The sequence below is a fragment of the Thermobia domestica genome, chromosome 2 (genome assembly GCF_964235325.1).
Source record: "Thermobia domestica chromosome 2, izTheDome1.hap1.1, whole genome shotgun sequence".
Lineage (NCBI taxonomy): Eukaryota > Metazoa > Arthropoda > Insecta > Zygentoma > Lepismatidae > Thermobia > Thermobia domestica.
Window position 1 is genome coordinate 281,163,831 of NC_137455.1, and position 20,642 is coordinate 281,184,472.

At 37.5% G+C, this 20,642-nt stretch overlaps 1 protein-coding gene across 1 annotated transcript in view; it reads left to right on the plus strand.

The window, feature by feature from the left end:
• Positions 1 to 8,890: 8,890 nt before the first annotated feature.
• LOC145678528 (carnitine O-palmitoyltransferase 1, liver isoform-like) overlaps positions 8,891 to 20,642 on the plus strand; it is a 284,824-nt gene continuing 273,072 nt past the window's right edge. Inside the window, exon 1 of the mRNA XM_081748775.1 lies at positions 8,891 to 9,177. Within this exon, the coding sequence (XP_081604901.1) occupies positions 9,050 to 9,177 (128 nt within the window). The 5' untranslated portion in view covers positions 8,891 to 9,049. The remainder of the gene's footprint in view (positions 9,178 to 20,642) is intronic.

Here is a 20,642-nt window from a genome sequence, read left to right on the forward strand (position 1 = left end):
ATATAACTTGGTTTCATTTCGTATGTTTAGGCTTAAATTCCTTATGAAATACCAACGTTATCACGGAGAAGACTTTCGCTTAAAGAGACACCTCGAATTGCTACTTGCTTTACACCTGAAAGATGGACCGAGAATTGAACACGGGACCCCTCGATTAAAAGGTGAAAAGTAGATAAACGTAATGCGGATGGTTTGATATGTGGAAACGTCACCATAAAGTTCACACGATTTAAACATTTTTTTTTCTTTCTTGTTTAAACCATTTTTTTTTTCTGAAAAACCAGCTGGTTTAAACCAACCCTGCCTCGCAGAGTTATCTTTTGTGAAGTAAGTCACAGTGGAGATGTTACATGTGAGACCTACAGTAAAGAGTTGCCCTTAAGCTATATCCTGAATCAATTCGATCTATATTCAGATATCCTTTTTAAATATTGCATGTTGCAGTAAGGTCTTCAAAAAAATGCTTGTATGGGTTCACTCGAGCAGGCGGTTCTACCGAAAACAAAATTTATAGGCGTGGGTTTTCTCGGGGTTCTCCCGTTTCCTCCCACTTTCTTCATTCCACCATTTCATTCATTACTCATTATCACCGTCTCCTTTAGCCTAACCGGCATAACCGTGGGACGTAAAACTCAAAATTTCATTTCATTTCATTTCAAAATTTATAGGTAAAATACGATGTGAAACACTTTTCGTAAAAGAAGCAGAGTGTAAATATAAGTAATTTCTGTCAGTGGATATCATATTGAAATACATTTTCAATGGTAGTGAACGTATTCTACATGTAACTATTTACTGAAGCGGAAGAATACAAGAATGCGAAGAAGGTGAAAATAAACTGCGGGAAAGTTCCGTTCGTGTTAGCAATGGACGACTGCGATAGATATAATGTAAGCATACGATTAGAGAGCGTCGATACGTGTGATAAAGAGCGTCGTATTATAGTTTTTCAAGCGTCATGGTAAGTGTAGAAAAGTAAAAATTCAGAGCATACGAATTTCTCCTCGCAGCAGACCATTTGTACGCGGGAAAGCAGTGATGCCATTTTGAAATTAAGAATTACTACTATTATATAAGTGCTTTTGAAGGTAAAAATTATTGCAGATATTTAATGTATGTTTTCACTATCCTCGTTTATGCGTATGCCCTTGTTGCTGACCCGCCTGCTCCCTACGAACGCACCCCTTTGATCCGCTCGGGCCTCCTGCTGCGCTCCTGCTCTGATTCGGTTAGATAGCATTCGTGCTTTTTAGTGGCCACCTAGACAAGTTGGTTCGTGGTTTATGCATTAGCTCCTCATTTAGTGCATGTTCTGCAAAAAGAAACCGGAAAATGCAATAAATGCGTGTAAATTTCATAGAACCGTTTGCTCGAGTAATGCCTTTATACCTTTCTTAAAAGATGGCTCAAGAAAAATACATGCATACGATCAGGTTCTATTTTAACGGCAAGGTTCTTGATTACTGGTCCCTTCCCATTGAGCAGTAATAAAGACAGAAAACAACGTGCCCTGCGGGGTTCTAACCCGCCTTCACTCGCTAACGCTCGCTCGGCAATACTGTATAAGTTAAATGCATAAACTTAGTACAGAAAGAAACCTACCCAGCTACTAATCTATATGGGGGACCAGTAATCTAGAACCTTCCCTATTTTAACTATTACCCCTAATTCCCATTCTGGATTTGGTAATGATACTAGCATACCTTGATTTGATTGTAAATTATCTCGGAGGTTCTGCCGTTGGAACACTGCCTCCTTTCAAATGTATGGTTATGTATGCATAATTTATTTCATGTTAAAAGGACTACGTGATAATGACTCTTGCAGATCTTTCTTTAAAGAGATGCAAATCATGACAGTGCCTTCAATGTATATCTATAGCTTCAATGTCCCCTCCAAAAACATAAAATGTCAACTAATAAATACTGCTTGAGAAGAACAGGATGCATGTGTATACGGCAACATTAACACCAGTTTTATTATTTAAACGGGTGCTTTATTAAATTTTACAAATTACAGTAAAATTAAGTTCATCACTCACCTGATTATAATATAATGTTGAATTCTTCGCCTTCAACAACATTGGACAAACACCACCACACCACAGCTCGTACCCGACCACACAAATAAGCGCGCCGTGCATGGCTAATACACAGCTCCAACCAGTGCGCATGCGTGATTCGAAATAAAAATTAAATTAATAACTAATAGAGAAAAATAATATTTTACTTCCAAACAATAATAATCTTATTAAGATTATTATATTTACATATCTTTTTGTATGTATATAATCAGACACATGTCTATTCGGTTCTCACGTCATTTATTACATCAAAGCGAACACTGCACATTTTTTATGCTACTGAGAGAGCCTATTTATAGCGTGTCGATTTATCTGATTGAATATTTATTCCAATGTACTTAAGCCTTCGAAAAATGCAGGTTACATTATATTGTTTATTTAGAATGAGTAATATAATAATTTTTAAAAAATTGAACTTTCAATTAAAAATACTATAGCCATATTTAATGTAAATATTAGCAGAATGAAACTAAATACACTTGCACGGTATTACGAATGTGTCATACACATGTGCAGTAGCTGTGCAAATGCACATGTGCACACAACGGCTTAAGCACGGGTTATATAAATGTGTACTGCATCCACGCAAATGCACATGTGTACATAACGGCTTAAGCACAGGTTATATAAATGTGTGCTTCATCCATGCTAATGCACATGTGCACATGCACTTCTTAATCACGGGTTATGTGCGTGTGCATCATCCACACAACTGCATATGTGCACATAACGGCTTAAGCACGAGATATACAAATCTGAGCTTCATCCATGATAATGCACATGTGCACGTGCACTTCTTAATCACGGGTTATGTACGTGTGCCTCATCTATGCAAATGCACATGTGCATATAACGGCTTAATGACGGGTTATATAAATGCGTTTTTCATCCATGCTAGTGCACATGTGCACGTGCACTTCTTAACCACTGGTTATGTACGTGTGCCTATTCTACGGAAATGCACATATGCACGAAACGACTTAAACACGGGTTATATAAATGTGTGCTTCATCCATGCAAGTGAACATGTGCACATACATGACTTAGTCACATGTTATGTGCGTGCGCTTCATCTACGCAAATGCACATGTGCATATCAGGCTTATGCACGGGTTATATAAATGTGTGTTTCATCCATGGTAATGCACATGTGCACATGCACTTCTCAATCACGGGTTATGTACGTGTGCATCATCCACACAATGCATATGTGCATATAACGGCTTAAGCACGTGATATACAAATCTGTGCTTCATCCATGATAATGCACATGTGCACGTGCACTTCTTAATCACGGGTTATGTACGTATGCCTCATCTACACAAATGCACATGTGCATATAACGGCTTAATGACGGGTTATATAAATGCGTTTTTCATCCATGCTAGTGCACATGTGCACGTGCACTTCTTAACCACTGGTTATGTACGTGTGCCTATTCTACGGAAATGCACATATGCACGAAACGGCTTAAACACGGGTTATATAAATGTGTGCTTCATCCATGCAAGTGAACATGTGCACATACATGACTTAGTCACATGTTATGTGCGTGCGCTTCATCTACGCAAATGCACATGTGCATATCACGGCTTATGCACGGGTTATATAAATGTGTGTTTCATCCATGGTAATGCACATGTGCACATGCACTTCTCAATCACGGGTTATGTACGTGTGCATCATCCACACAATGCATATGTGCATATAACGGCTTAAGCACGTGATATACAAATCTGTGCTTCATCCATGATAATGCACATGTGCACGTGCACTTCTTAATCACGGGTTATGTACGTATGCCTCATCTACACAAATGCACATGTGCATATAACGGCTTAATGACGGGTTATATAAATGCGTTTTTCATCCATGCTAGTGCACATGTGCACGTGCACTTCTTAACCACTGGTTATGTACGTGTGCCTATTCTACGGAAATGCACATATGCACGAAACGGCTTAAACACGGGTTATATAAATGTGTGCTACATCCATGCAAGTGAACATGTGCACATACATGACTTAGTCACATGTTATGTGCGTGCGCTTCATCTACGCAAATGCACATGTGCATATCACGGCTTATGCACGGGTTATATAAATGTGTGTTTCATCCATGGTAATGCACATGTGCACATGCACTTCTCAATCACGGGTTATGTACGTGTGCATCATCCACACAATGCATATGTGCATATAACGGCTTAAGCACGTGATATACAAATCTGTGCTTCATCCATGATAATGCACATGTGCACGTGCACTTCTTAATCACGGGTTATGTACGTATGCCTCATCTACACAAATGCACATGTGCATATAACGGCTTAATGACGGGTTATATAAATGCGTTTTTCATCCATGCTAGTGCACATGTGCACGTGCACTTCTTAACCACTGGTTATGTACGTGTGCCTATTCTACGGAAATGCACATATGCACGAAACGGCTTAAACACGGGTTATATAAATGTGTGCTTCATCCATGCAAGTGAACATGTGCACATACATAACTTAGTCACATGTTATGTGCGTGCGCTTCATCTACGCAAATGCACATGTGCATATCACGGCTTATGCACGGGTTATATAAATGTGTGTTTCATCCATGCTAATGCACATGTGCACATGCACTTCTCAATCACGGGTTATGTGCGTGTGCATCATCCACACAACTGCATATGTGCATATAACGGCTTAAGCACGTGATATACACATCTGTGCTTCATCCATGATAATGCACATGTGCACGTGCACTTCTTAATCACGGGTTATGTACGTATGCCTCATCTATACAAATGCACATGTGCATATAACGGCTTAAGGACGGGTTATATAAATGTTCGTTTCATCCATGCGAATGCATATTTGCACATGCACTTCTTAATCACGGGTTATGTGCGTGTGCTTCATCTAAGCAAACGCACATGTGCACATAGCGGCTTAAGCAGTGTTATATAAATGTGTGCTTCATCCATGCTAATGCACTTGTGCACATGCACTTCTTAATCACTGGTTATGTACGTGTGCCTCATCCACGCAAATGCACTTATGCACATAACGGCTTACGCACGTGTTATATTAATGCGTTTTACATCCATGCTAATGCACATGTGCACGTGCACTTCTTAATCACGGGTTATGTGCGTGTGCTTCATCTACGCAAACGCACATGTGCCCATAGCGGCTTTAGCACGGGTTATATAAATGTGCGTTTCATCCATGCGAATGCATATGTGCACATGCACTTCTTAATCACGGGTTATGTGCGTGTGCTTCATCCACGCAAATGCACATGTGCACATAACGGCTTAAGCACGTCTTATATAAATGCGTTTTAAATCCATGCAAATGCACATGTGCACGTGCACTTCTTAATCACGGGATATGTGCGTGTGTTTCATCTACGCAAATGCACATGTGTATATAACGGCTTAAGCACGGGTTATATAAATGTGTGCTTCATACATGCAAGTGCACATGTGTACATGCACTTGTTAATGACTGGTTATGTACGTGTGCCTATTCTACGCAAATGCACACGTGCATATAAAGCTTAAGCACGGCTTATATAAATGTGTGCTTCATGATAATGCACATATGCACGTGCACTTCTTAATCACTGGTTATATATATATATATATAAATGTGTGCTTCATCCATGCTAATGCACATGTGCACGTGCACTTCTTAATCACGGATTATGTGCGTGTGCTTCATCTACGCAAATGCATATGTGCACATAGCGGCTTAGGTACGGGTGATATAAATGTGTGCTTCATCCATGCAAGTGCACATGTGCACGTGCACTTCTTAATCACTGGTTATGCGCGTGTGTCTATTCTACGCAAATGCACATATGCACGAAACAGCTTAAGCACGGGTTATATACATGTGTGCTTCATCCATGCAATTGCACATGTGCACATACATGACTTAGTCACGGATTATGTGCGTGTGCTTCATCCACGCAAATGCACATGTGCAAATCACGGCTTCTGCACGGGTTATATAAATGTGTGTTTCATCCATGCTAATGCACATGTGCACGTGCACTTCTTAATCACGGGTTATGTGCGTGTGTTTCATCTACGCAAATGCACATGTGTACATAACGGCTTAACCACGGGTTATGTAAGTGTGTGCTTTATCCATGCAAGTGCACATGTGTACATGCACTTGTTAATCACTGGTTATGTACGTGTGCCTATTCTACACAAATGCACACGTGCATATAGCGGCTTAAGCGCGTGTTATATAATGTTTTTCATCCATGGAAATGCACATGTGCACGTGCACTTCTTAATCACGGGTTATGTACGTGTGCAGCATCCACACAAATGCACATGTGCATATCACGGCTTATGCACGGATTATATAAATGTGTGTTTCATCCATGCAAGTGCACATGTGCACATGCACGACTTAATCACGGGTTATGTGGGTGTGTTTCATCTACGCTAATGTACATGTGCACATAACGGCTTAAGCACGGGTTATATAAATGTGTGTTTCCTCCATGCAGGTGCACATGTATACATGCACGACTTAATCACGGGTTATGTGCGTGTGCTTCATCCACGCAAATGCACATGTGTGTTTGCCCGGGTTCTGTATGTGTGCTTCATCCACGCAAATTCACATGTACGGCTTAAGCACGGGTTATGTATGTATGCATCATCCACACAAATGAACATGTACATATGTACGGCTTATGCATGGAAAGTGCACATGTGCCGTACAGGTACGTGTTGTCTGGGTATGTTTGGTAAAAGTCTTGCATAGTATACTTTCTTATAAGTAGACACAATAGTTTATCTCGAGACAGAATAATGCGATTCACATGAAATTAACATTATTTATTAAGTAGATATAAAACTATGTTTTAGTGCAGTTCCTGTTTCTGTATCTCTATATACAAATAGCAAGTTGAGACAAAAATCTTATAAACTACTTTTTGGAGGGAATTTCCCACAAAATCCCTCTAGAAATTCCCTCATACAAAAAATGGTGACACGGTGTATACATCATTGAAAATATGTTTTATTTCAAATCAAATGAGGTATAAACCGTGCTTATATTGTAATTTTCGTGGAAGTTATATGCGATTTTATCTGCACTAATGAATATGGTAAAATGAACAGTACACATAACATATTTTATATATGTTTATTTCTCTAGAAAGAATAATGCGATTCTTGTGAAACTTAGAGGGCTTACTAAGTATAAATCAAGCTAACATACAATACAATTTGTGTGTTTATATACCTAAGAGTACCCGAGCTACAGGTACAAAAATTGTAAAAAAAAAAAAAAAAAAGAAAAAAAAAGAAAAAAAGAAAGAAAGAAAGAAAAAAGAGAAAATTTGAGGGCAAAGTTCCCGAAAATCCCTCTGTCACGGGGAAGCTGAGGGTGATGGAGAAAAACTGATTGCAGATTTGAATTCTACGTGAAAAGTTCTATTAGAATAAGGTATTTTCATTTCTGTGCCAAAATCTTGTTGACTAGTGTAATTGTTGATAATGTTGTAGATATATAGATATATGCATTTCACGTATAAATAACCCTCACCACTACATTTATGTGATCCCAGTTCTCATTCTTGATATTTGAGCATTTGAAATTAAGAAATAAACACTCATACCTTGTTCTGAGATCATATGTTGAACCTTGTAGCTGTAAGAATTTCTAAAAACAAAGATAGTTAAAGTAAAATGTACTGTTCCTGGGTATAACTTGGTAAAATTCACTGTTATGTCTGGGCATAACAACGGTTCTGCGAACTCGAAATATTTTAACAACCGGTTCTGGCGAACCGGCTGAATAGCACTACTGGTTCTATGAAATACAGGCCGGTAACCAGCCCAAAAATGTAGGGAGGCCGGCTGAAGTTATGGGGGGGGGGGGGCGGTGATCCAACCATTTTATTGTTCATCACCATATTATAGTTCCTTTGCAAGCCTACCGTGAAAATTTTAGGGGAGCGGCCCCTTAGACAACCATGGATACAGGCCTGATGAAATATAATATAAAAGTTTCACTGTAGGCTTTGTAACTTTACTTTCTGATCACTCCTCGTACACGGTGGTTAGCTGTTATGACGTGGGCGTACAAAAGCTGCTACAGGCTACAAAAATACATCGACTAAAATGCCAAGTATGTAGAAAAACAGATAAGTGTAATAATGTTTATGTAATTATGAAAACATTATTACACTTCACTTTTGGGATTAGACTTGTATGATATTGAGGAATTGCCAAGGAATTAGAGATTAGAAATTAAAAGTTCGCTGAAAGTATGGGTGTATTATCCCTATCTATCACAAAGTTAACTGTCTTTTCTATACCGTACTAAGGAAAAAGTTAAAATCATTTCTTATTATGAAACTCTGGGGGCTCATTACGGGATTACGAACATTATAGTATACCCGGTCTATTATATCACTATTTTTCAACCAATTTTCAATTCTAGTCCAAAATTTTAAATGTTTGCAACTTCTTAACTTTCGTTGTTGATTTCATATTCATAATTCATTCATGCGTTGGACAAACCCAGATTTTAAAAGGGCTTAACTTATGGTTATCTCTTTCTTTTGTTTTTTGGATGATCTTTCTTTTGTTTTTTGGGTAAAAAATAAATAAATAATAATAATAACCTAACCGGCCTTGAAATGCAAGATATATAACCTTGAAATGAGCCTTCTATTTCTCTTCCACACTCTTCTTTCTTGCTCCAGGCTTTTCTTTTGTCACTGCGTAAGTTTTCTGAAAATCCCACAAGATGGCTCTGGCGTTTCAAAATACGACAAACAGCTGACAAGCTGTAAACCAGACGCAGTAAACAAAACAGTGCAGCACGAGTGTAGCTTTGTTTAGGTTTCTTCTAATTGTGGAAAGGTACACATGCGCTAATTACTGGCACGGTTTTATTGTTTGATTTAGGTGTCTGATTTTGAAAATACGAAAATGGCTGAAGCGCGTAGTGCTGTCAATGAATTACGGGTTCCTCCAGATATGGAAAGTGGAAGGGGTTCCTGGAATGACTTTCTGGAGGCTTGTAGAAAATCATTGGTCCGGCGATATTACAGAACCAGGTAAGTAAGCAAAAGTTAGGAATGGAAATGTAATTGAAGCTTTATCTTCGTTTGAGCAGTACTTTATAATACGAGTAAGATTTTCTGTAAACAAAAAGCAATATTACATTCTCTTATTACTAGATAAACATATTTGTTTTGTTGAGGCAACAGATATACAACGAAAATATATGAGTTCTCATCAGGAGTAGAACTCAGGATCGTGTCTCATCTTGATTGTGAGAATTCATTAAATAGATTACCATTATTTTATACTTAGCAATAGTCCATTCATTTTCATGTTTATAGCTACTATTGTCATATTTATTAGTGCTTCCATGTACTTCGCAGAGGAATGGTGTGAGCGCATGATTACAGATCAGAGCCTGTGGCAGAGGGGATAGATAGTACCTAATTTTTGGCGATAATCGAGCTTTGTTGTGAGAAGCTTGGAAACCACTTGGGTTAGGAAGTATCAAACTTCGTCGAGAAAGGCAGATATGACGCTAATGGTAAAGCGATGTAGGCCTACATATTTCTGGATGGGAACGGGGCAAGGAAGTGGGGCAAAATGACTCTTGCTTCTGGTACTAGGGAGGTCCCCTCGTTCGATCCCAGGGCAGGGGGGTTGGTGGTAAACAACATCGTGTTCGTGGATTTTATCGGGGTCCTTCCATATTGTCATGTCACACAAATTCTTTCATAATCAGTCACTTTCACTAATCACCTACCTCCACGAGTCTAAAGAATAGACATAGGACGTTAAATTTAATATTTGGTTCGAAAGTAAGATTCTGAATCTATGGATCGCAACTCTAATTAGTTTTGAACATAAAAAGAATTGGAACGATTCGAACTTGTGTAATTCGGAAACCACGATAAGACGTAAATCCACGTCTCGCATAGCCTCGATACTGAAAAGCATCTTAATTCCGGGTTAAGTTTAAAGTTACCCCTCCGTTGTTTTATAAAAATCAGGAAAATTTACAGGAGAAATGAGGTAAGAAATGATAATTTGATGTTTAGGAATGTAAGTTCGACAGGAGAGTTACGTTTAATACGAGAAAAGATATGTGGAAGTTAATACTATTTGCCGGAAGGTTTCAGCAGCATGGTAGTTGTAAAATATGGCGAACAGATGTAACGGATGAAGAAAACCTTTTAAATTTTTGTGAAGCGCACGGAGTACTGAAGTTAAGTGAAATGTAACAATTTTTAATACTTTAAGCACTGTTTTTTGTATGTTGCAAAGTCCAAGGACACCTTCCGACTGGAGGGGCAACTCTAAACTTAAGCCTTAATTCCAAACCAACCAATCGTTTCTACAGTTACCCCTGCACATTAAAAAAAATTTTTTTTTAAAAAGTACAATGACCGTAAATAGAGTGCTTTCTCAAATATTTCCTAGTGCGAAAATAAAATAAATTATATAAAATGAGACTGTTTTATTAAAGACTTTGTGTTCTTGCTCCTATCATTCCTATAGAGATACAGGACAGGATAATAGAGGAAATAGCCGGTTCTGTTACATTAATTTTTGAAGTACCAGTGATATGCAAAGAGTGAAAAGCATTACGACTGAACCGTGATATGCACCCGGACTTTCGGCGTACCGTGCTGATGTGTTAATCAATACTAGGGACGTACGCAGGGTGTAGATTCTGGAGATTCGAATCCCTTGAAATCTCTACTCTGTACATTTAGTATAATTTTAGGGATAATTTTTACAAATTATAATTAATGTATCCATATGTTGAATTTAGACTCTCAAAACCTTTTGGCCCTTCCCGAAATTCCGCATACATACCTGACCACTACTCTTCCCCGTACTCTTAATGAAATGACCAACTTCAAGAGTGATATAATGTATGACTGTTCAGGAAGTAGGCTCGGTGACGTACTGGTTGCATCGGCACAATATGGCGAAGGCCCGGGTTCGTATCTCGATCCAGTAGTAGCCTATATGACAGTAAACATTTTAGAAAAAAATTAGATAAAATGGATTTCTAATGCATTCATTCAAAATGCTTACGCTAGAAGGGACTTAATAACATTTATCAGAATAGCTTGAATGGGAGTACATGTTTCATAACTTACTGGGAAATGTAGATGCCGGAGACAGCTGATATAAGCAGATAATAATATATAGAAGAATAGGAAACCGCAGATACAGAAGTGGACTATATTTTCAGTTATAATGATTTACAGCAGAATAGATGTTTGTTTAATATACGATTGTTTTGAGAATAGTCAAATTGACCTTAGCCTAATTTTGTTGAAGATTCTTAAACTCAATTGAACTGAGATAGATTGGTGTAGGTTCGATTAGACTAGCTTATGTAGGCAACGTAAATCTAATTATTATCATGTAAGTGTAAAAACTTAGTTTGAAGCTAAATTAAACTAACTTTGGTTAGGTCGCTATGCTAACACGACTGTTTCAACACTGAAAAAAAAATATTACGGTTATTAAGTGTCTGCACAGGTGATATAAATCTGTACGAAAGTGGTGAATATATATTTTGTATGTGATATTAGGAAGCTCATACTATTCCACTTGATGGAGGCCGCGGTGGCTCAGAGGTAGAGCGTTCACCTTTGGAGCATGGGGTCCATGGTTTGATCCCAGCTCGCGCCAAGTTAACTTTGTTGTGGACAAACACCGTGTCCGTGAGTTCTCCCGTTTCCTCCCACTTTCTTCATTCCACCATTTCTTTCATTTCTCAACATCACCGTCTGCTTTAGCCTGACCGGCGTAACAGTGGTACGTAAAACTTCGATTTCATTTCATTTCATATTCCACTTGATGTTATGAACATGTTCTTGAGTTCAACCGAGGGCGAAGTACACTTCCGAATTTACAACTTATGTTAATTACCTTATCATTGAGCACAACAGACCTACTTAGCTTAAAAACAAAAGGCTAATAATAACGTAGATTTGGTGGTTATGAAAATCATTGATTTTAATTTCCGTAACTGGATAGTTTGAATGATTTAGTTTCTTGGTCAATAGCAATTGATTGCAAAAAGAAGTACCTAGTGGGGTGTCATGAATGTTGGAGACAGTTCTTTCCTGCATATTTAAAATTTGAACTTTGAGAAAAAATGTCAGTACGACAAATTACACTTTACCATCTCCACAAACAATTTGGTTGATTGATTGGATCGGAGTGTAGCTTCTCTTTCAACACCGAGATTACATGAGACATGGACATACAGCTTAACGAGGAATCCGAACCATATGAGGTGCCATCGGAAGTCGAACCTAGGTCTGCTGCGCCGAAAGTGCGTACGCTAACCAAGTAGCTACGAAGGAACTATCAGTCTACAAAGTTAGATATTGTGAGCCTACTTGAATTTTGATACAAGTTATTCATTTTTTCATAAAGATTTTAGGTAATGCATATGATTTTGGGCGTCGGCTGGGCATACGGTATGTATCATTTGTGAATGTAAAAACAGTGTTTGAAACAAGAAAAATAGGCTTACATGTATTTAGGATTCGTAATATATATATACAGGGTGGTAAGAAACTATTTAAACAAACTTCGGGAACTGATTTGCGACACCAAAACCGGCAAAAAAGTCCTGTGAAACTTTGGTCAGTGAGATTCCCTTTAATCCCTACGTTCCTTTGAGGAATCCCTCGCAGACAACTTGCGGAGGTGTAAAACATACATTTTTTAATCGAGCAGGTATGATTTCGAGTCTCATGTTCTAAACCACACTCTCTACGTTGAGTTGTTTTTGAATTACAACCTTGTGAAGTTCGTTTTTCCACGCTTTCTATACCTTATATCGCCGAAACTATCCCTCACTGACCAACTTTTTAGAGGACTTTTTTGCTGGTCTCGGTGTCGGGAATCCGCTTCCGAAGTTTGTTCAAATAGTTTCTTACCACCATGTATATATATATATATATATATATATATATATATATATATATATATATATATATATATATATATATATATATATATATATATATATATATATATATAGGGTGTTTCAGATAAAACGTCCAGTGCTTATAAATCCGAAACGGCTGAAAATAAAAAGATGAAACAAAAACTGAAAAACTGAGATTGCTTACATGGTGGTGTTGTGGTGACTCCCAGGGTCCTCCTTCAAGGAGGCCCAGGGGCCAACTTCAAATTTTTATATAGGAACATGTATTGAATCATACCTCATTCAATAGTACTTGAAAAACGAAACAACTTTTGTAGGAAACAATTTTCGATTTGGGCCATCGTTTTTAAATGGCCACAAAAAGTGGGTCCTATATCAGATAAAACGTCCAGTGCTTATAAATCCGAAAGGGCTGAGAATAAAAAGATGAAACAAAAACCGATATAGGAAAATGTCATAGAGTACGTGACATGGTGTTGTCGTGGTGACCCACAGGGCCCTCCTTCAAGGGAGCCCAGGGGCCAACTTCAAATTTTCAAATGGGAACATGTATTGAATCATACCTCATTCAATAGTCCTTGAAATACGAAACAACTTTTGTAGGAAACAATTTACGATTTGGGGCACCGGTTTCAAAATGGCCGCAAAAAGTCCTGTATCAGTTTGAAGTTGGCACCTGGGTCCCCTTCACGGAGTTTCCTGAGGGTCACCACAACGACACCGCTTGATATGCTTTATCATCGCTTCTATCTCAGTTTTTGTTTCATCTCTCTATTCTCAGCCGTTTCTGATTTAGGCCTATAAGCACTAGACGTTTTATCTGATACAGGACCCACTTTTTGCGGCCATTTTGAAAACGGTGGCCCAAATAGAAAATTGTTTCCTACAAAAGTTTTTTCGTTTTTCAAGTACTATTGAATGAGGTATGATTCAGTACGTGTTCCCATTTGAAAATTTGAATTTGGCCCCTGGGGCCCCTTGAAGCAGGGCCCTAGAGTCACCACAACAACACCATGTGATGCGCCCTATGACATTTTCCTATCTCAGTTTTTGTTTCATCTCTTTGTTCTCAGCCGTTTCGGATTTATAAGCACTAAACGTTTTATCTCAAACACCCTATATATATATATATATAGAGCTATGAACCAAAAATTAAGATATAGAATAAAGAGAGAAATGGCAAAGGATATTATAATTGGTACGGGACAATGTTAGAAATGTTGCCTTGTGAGCGTTGGGGGACGCGGTGGCTCAGTGGTAGAAGGTTCACCTCCGGTGCTTAGGGTCCCTGGTTCGATCCCAGCTCGCGCCGTGTGGACTTTGTGGTGGACAAACACCGTGCTCGTGTGTTTTCTCGGGGCTCTCCCGTTTCCTCCCACTTTCTTCATTCCACCTTTTCACTCATCTCTCATCATCGCCGTCTCCTTTAGCCTAACCGGCATAATCGTGGGACGTAAAACTAAAGATTTCATTTAATTTTTTCCTTGTGAGCGTTATTTCAGATCTATTTAGTGGAAGTACTTTAAAAAAAAAAAAAACTACTTTTTCGTCTTATCGCCACGCCCTTCAGGCTAAGAGAAATTGATAGATGACTGGTGATAATAAATCAACAACAAAATAACAAGGCATAAAAACATCCCATTCCACAATATTCCAATCCGCGACACCTGTATTTTGACCGCCTTCAACCGTAATGCTAGAACCGCTTGACCATTACACTCAATGAGTACGAATACGTGAAGAAAGACCTACAGAGTGAAGACGGCATTTCGATAGGAAAACGAAATTGAACGTGTAGTTTTCCGTTCTACAGTACTGACGTGTACGCAAAGGAGATATGAATATGAAAAAAATAATGAAATGAGAATGTGCAAGAAAGCGAAATCACCAAGAAAGTTGATGAACACGATATTGTCCGTCACAATGTCACATGGCCTGAATTGAACCAGGGACAACACATACAGAGGTGAGCGCTCTAGCACTGAGCCACTACGCCCATCAATATTTTGATTCGAATCAGAAGAGTTGAGTATGTACGGTTTGCCGACGATGTACCTTTTCCTAACGACTCTGAATAGGTACCTTCCATTTCAACTCAGGTAAAAAAAAAAAAAAAAGTGTACCATCACCATCTCAGATATTGTTGAAACTTTTTTTATAGCAACTAGACATGTTTTTAAGAGACCCATATTTTTTTTGTTTTGTCGATAAAAATTTTCCCGCCAAGTAATGGGCCATCAACGACGGGGAGTACAATTTATGAATTGTAAAAGACATGGAAGATTGTCAAAATCGGAGCCCCACCATTCAGCTATGGAGGCAGGTAGAGTTATAATTCTTGTTGTAGTATGTACATAGGGATATAAATAAACTCTATTTTATTATAGTTTGGTCTGCGCATGCGTATCTTTTTGTACAGAAATTAACAAATGAACGTCAGTTTATCTAAAAAGCGAAGTTTGCGAATTTTTTTCGGGCACTTCCTGTTCGAATTTTAAAATTTTGTTTTCACGGTTGGTAAGACCTAGTTACCCGCTTTCCGAAAAAAAAAAAAAAAAATGTATCGTTTCTGTGTGCAACCATTTCGTCGCAAAAATTTCGAGAAATTGTCATATTTTCTAAGATCGCCATTTTTGGCGCCATTTTCTCGAAAACATTTTAAAATTCTGAAATTTTGTCAGATGGTTCAACTTTACATGAATAATAAACACACCAAATACCATTCTCGATCAATGCTTCATGAATTAACTTCAGGCTTTTGAGGTTAGCAAAGTTTTGATAACTTTGATGTCACAGTTAGCAACACTGGAAACAATAAAAGTGGAACAATTTGATGATGTGAGTGTGAAGAAGAATGGAGAGATTTAGCTGGGTCGAGCGGAGAATGAATGAGAGAATGTTAGAAATGGTGGGAGAAAAGAACAATTTTAGATATTATTAACAAGAGGAAAAGAAACTGGTTAGAACATTAACTAAGAAGCAACTGTATCATGAGGGACGTGCTAGTTGGTATGGTGGCAGGAAAGAGGGGAAGGGGACAAAGGAGACTACAATTGTTGGATGGTATTGAAATGGAAAATTCGTACGTGAAGACGGAGAGGTTAGCGGAAGACCGTGGAGCATGGAAGCTTCTCAGTTGCAGCAAATGATCTGCCAATAATGGCAGAAAACGTAGATGATGATAATGATGATATGACAAATTGAATTACCTCTGAAATCTTGCTGTGAATGCAAGCATGCCAAGTCACAGATAGATATGTTAGCGTTAGTTACACTTGTAATTCAAATAAGTAAAACTTAACAATAAAATACCGATAAGTACAGAGTAGTTAATTCTCAAATGTAGGAAAGGTGTAACACTCAACGGAGTTTCAGTAAATGCAGTCCGCGATAGACTTGTAGAATGTCACATATTTTGGAGCTTCTTCGTTGATATACACGGGTAGTAAGCACGTCTTTTACACCAGATACCAGGGTTCGATTCCTAGTAGGAGCGTGTGTAATTCAGATTCTATGTTAAATAATATGTCTACGTCTTGATGCTTAAAATGAATGATCGAACAAATTACTCATTTGCTTTAGAACGGTAGAAGTCGAATAGATACTTGAATTTCAATGCATCATGAAAATATCGTGTGTCTGTTTTGCAAATTAATAAATGTGATAAATATACGATTAATGAAGCTAGTTAACATTTTAATCATTACTTAGTTTTTTTAAAAGTCATTTCAAATTACTTTGTTAATAAGTATTCATATTAATGAATATGTAACCAAATTATTTTTATAGAATCGATCGAGAAATGCAAATTGAAGAATTAGTTCAAGCAATCGAAGAATTAGTTTGCAATATAGATTGTCTTCCACTTTTTAAATGGCCTTAATTCTTTGTGCTAAGTAAAACTGTAAAATTAAAGAATTCTGTATATAATACATACGCTAGATCAGGGCGCAAAATTTCAGTCAGACGCACTCGCTAATCGAAAAATGACAGTCGCCAGTATCTCTCACGTACAAATTATTATAGGTCTCCCCCCCCCCCAACACACACACACACATATATATACAGCCTTTGGTTTGACAAATAAAGAGACTAACATCAAGACAAAATTTCAAAACTGACAATTAGGTTCAGGGTAATCAATTTTGAATTGGATAATTGATATACATGTTAAAAAATATCTTAAGACTTCACGTTTGAATAACGCTCTCTCTCTGCACTGAAGTACCAGTTGTCGATTGCAGTTTTCGGATCGAAGTCCTTAAGTGAAGGGCCATTGATGAAAATTGTCAGCAAATCATACAGTGTGTCAATCTTAGTGATTTCCGGTAGGTAGTCTTAACTCCGTTGAGACTGCTGAAGCCTCTCTCAAATGAAGCAATACTCTTAGGTAAAACTGCACAAAATGTGACAATTGGAAGTAAATTTGGGAATCTCATACTGAAGTTTTCACTAAATCTTTTTCGGTGTCTGATTCAACATCAATAAAGAAAACAGAAGCTTGTATTCTGCCCACTCTCCTAAGACAAGGTCAACTTTTTAATTCTATAAATCTGGTTGCAAGTACTTAGAAAGCAGTTTTATTTCTTCCGCAGCGAATTCAAGGATTTTTCCCCAGTGACAATTATTTTCGTGCCAAACAGAAACAGCTGAGCTTAGGCAGAAGCCATTCCTCTGAACACTGGTAGCCAGTGGCGACCTGGCGACTGGAAATTTTGCGCCCTGTGCTAGGTAAATGATGAAGTAATAGCAAATCCGTTATTATTTTTTCCTGTAATATTTGTGTCTCACATCCAGTGGTGTACGCAGAATCTCATCAATGGAGGCTCAAGCAAGCTCATACAATTCCAAGACAATTGTGATTTTAGTATCTCTCCATAATATCGTGTTCAAGGTCCTGTTTAAATCCCGAACCCCCCCTTGCGTGCGCCACTGCTCACATCAGAATGCCTTCAAAGTGATAAAATCACTGGAGACCCCAAAGCCAGGGGCTAATTTTGCGGGGGTAGGGTTGGCAACCCGGTTTCATCGCCATTGCTAATGTGGCTTCCCTCTTGTAGAACTCACTGGGTGTTCCACTAACTGTTGAAATTATTGTCACCTTACGTTTAGTAGCAGTGCTCTTGCGATTCGTATATACATAGCACTGACGTCATAGGAATACCCAGGGTCAGCAAATATTGTGTTCGGGCGCTCTCGGATTGCCCCGTGCGTTTTTGTTTCCATTTCAGAGTTGCCAATTTAGTATAATAATGCTACTTTGGTGTGCCCTAGCACTGATGATTTCCATTTACCGTTATTGATGAAACAAAGCAAAAAAAAAAAAAAAAAAAAATGCTACAAGCTGAGGGAAGAAACTTCCTGATGTATTGCTTGTTATCTTACATCTTTCTGAATCTTATGAAGCTTTCTTCCCGGAGCTTGTGTCGAAATGTTTTTCCCGATGTGACTTCCCCAAGGTCCGCCACTAATTTTATTAAGCAATATCCATGTGTTAGTAAATTGACGATGTTTCATCATTTAAGAAAGAACATTACAACATGAAAGACAAAAAAGAATCTTCATAAATTACTCACAAAACCGTATTGTTTTATATTATCGTTTATTTTATATACTAAGCATGCAGGTATTGACTGCAGAAATATTTCATTCTTTCCTTTTTGCTCATTAGTTCATTTCATTATTAGTAACTTGTTGATATTTAGGTTTATGTTATGGCGTGTAGCTTGATAGCGCATGTGCATTTTCCGCATTACTGACTGAAAAGAAAAGAACTAACTTTATAAGAAACATGAATCAACAGGTAGTTTACCACAAAATCCCCAGGTCGGATAATATACAGTACATAAACGAAATAAATAATCGATTTATGTATCGTGCATTAAATGCAATGTACTTCATAAAAAAAAAAAAAAAAAAAAAAAAAAAACAGAAGAGCTTGAAAAATATTGCGGTTTACACTAAAATACGCAGAAGTTAAGATATATAGAAAAGTATTATAAATTAGAAAATATAAAATGAAAATAATTATTAGCTCGGTCAAGTAGACAAAACAATCTTGATTTGGAGGTAAGGTATAGCTTTAAGGAAATTAAAGGCTCTGCGCCGCAGATACAAAAGTCTGGTCAAAAGTTGTGTGCTACGCGAATCCAATCACTACTGTTATAATACATTTCCCTACTATCCGTCTGTATATTATCTTCCCATCTTCTTGGTAAACTCAAACTTCTTTGTCTACAGGGACTATCCTGATATTTATCTAGTGATACTGAGAATAGGACTTTAATTAAGATGACCGAGGAGCAATCGTAGTATTAGAACCAGAAGCCTCTAAATTGAGAACGCTTTTCCGTTAACTACGATCGCTCTTATGTATCCAATTGGATAACATATATTGAAGCTAAAAATCACAGTAGCCGAAAGTTCAATTCATGTTTCCGAATTTATTTCTAAAACAAAGAATACACAAGTTTATTATCAAGCGTATGAAATATTTTTGTTTCACCTGTAGGTTTGCAAAGATTCTATATAAAGTGAAAGACAATAGCCTTATTCCGCGGAAGTATTATTTCAATGCCATTGAATGTCAAAGCACTTCGATTTCCACAGTAACATTACAATGGAATACTAAAACGTACTCTCCCTCGGAAAAGTCATGAGGCTGTGAATATGCTGCAAATTCCAGATCAGAGGAACATCAAAATGGCTTATATTACCATTTTATTCTGTGAACCTCACAGTTTTAGAGGGGTCTGACTCCTAACAGCTCTCGAAAAGAAGACTTTAATACTGACAAGTAGAATACGAAACTTTACCATGGTTAGTGGTACTGACTTCAGAAAGAATGGGGAGTTTAGTTGCCGTCATGAATATTGAATACGCAAGAGAAGGAAATTAAAACAGGTAATATACGTATGAATCCTACCACTATTCTAACTGTGATATTTTTCATAAGTAGAAGCTTTGCTTTGTTATAATTAAATATAAACTAATTATTTGCTGAGCAAAACTATATATTTTCATTAAAATTCAACACGTGTTTCAGTTTCGCCAACTAACTCTTTGGTTTCATCAGACACTATGTGATACAGGATAACTGTACAATCCTATATATATACAACAGCTAAGATATCTTTCTTCTGATTGGCTACTGGCAGCAGCAAATCCGTTTCAATTATACTTATTTGAAAATTTCTATATAGATGCATTGTATTGTTGCTAATTACACAAAATGACGATCTTAACTAATTTAAACTAACAATTAATTAACTTACAATTAATAAGATTAAAAAATAAATTAAATAAACTAACAATTAAGTAAATAACAACTGATGAAGCCAAAGAGTTAGTTAGCGAAACTGTAACACGTGTTGAATTTTAATGAAAATATATAGTTTTGCTCAGCAAATAATTAGTTTACACTGTTCTAAGTTGGAGAATATTCTGCTGCGATATCTTCTCCGAAAATTTTAAATAAATGCATTATTTAAAACCAAATTTCAGAGATAATAACCATCGACTATCTAAGGACTCCCAGATCACCGGCTCCACTCGGCCTACTATACGGCCATGCAC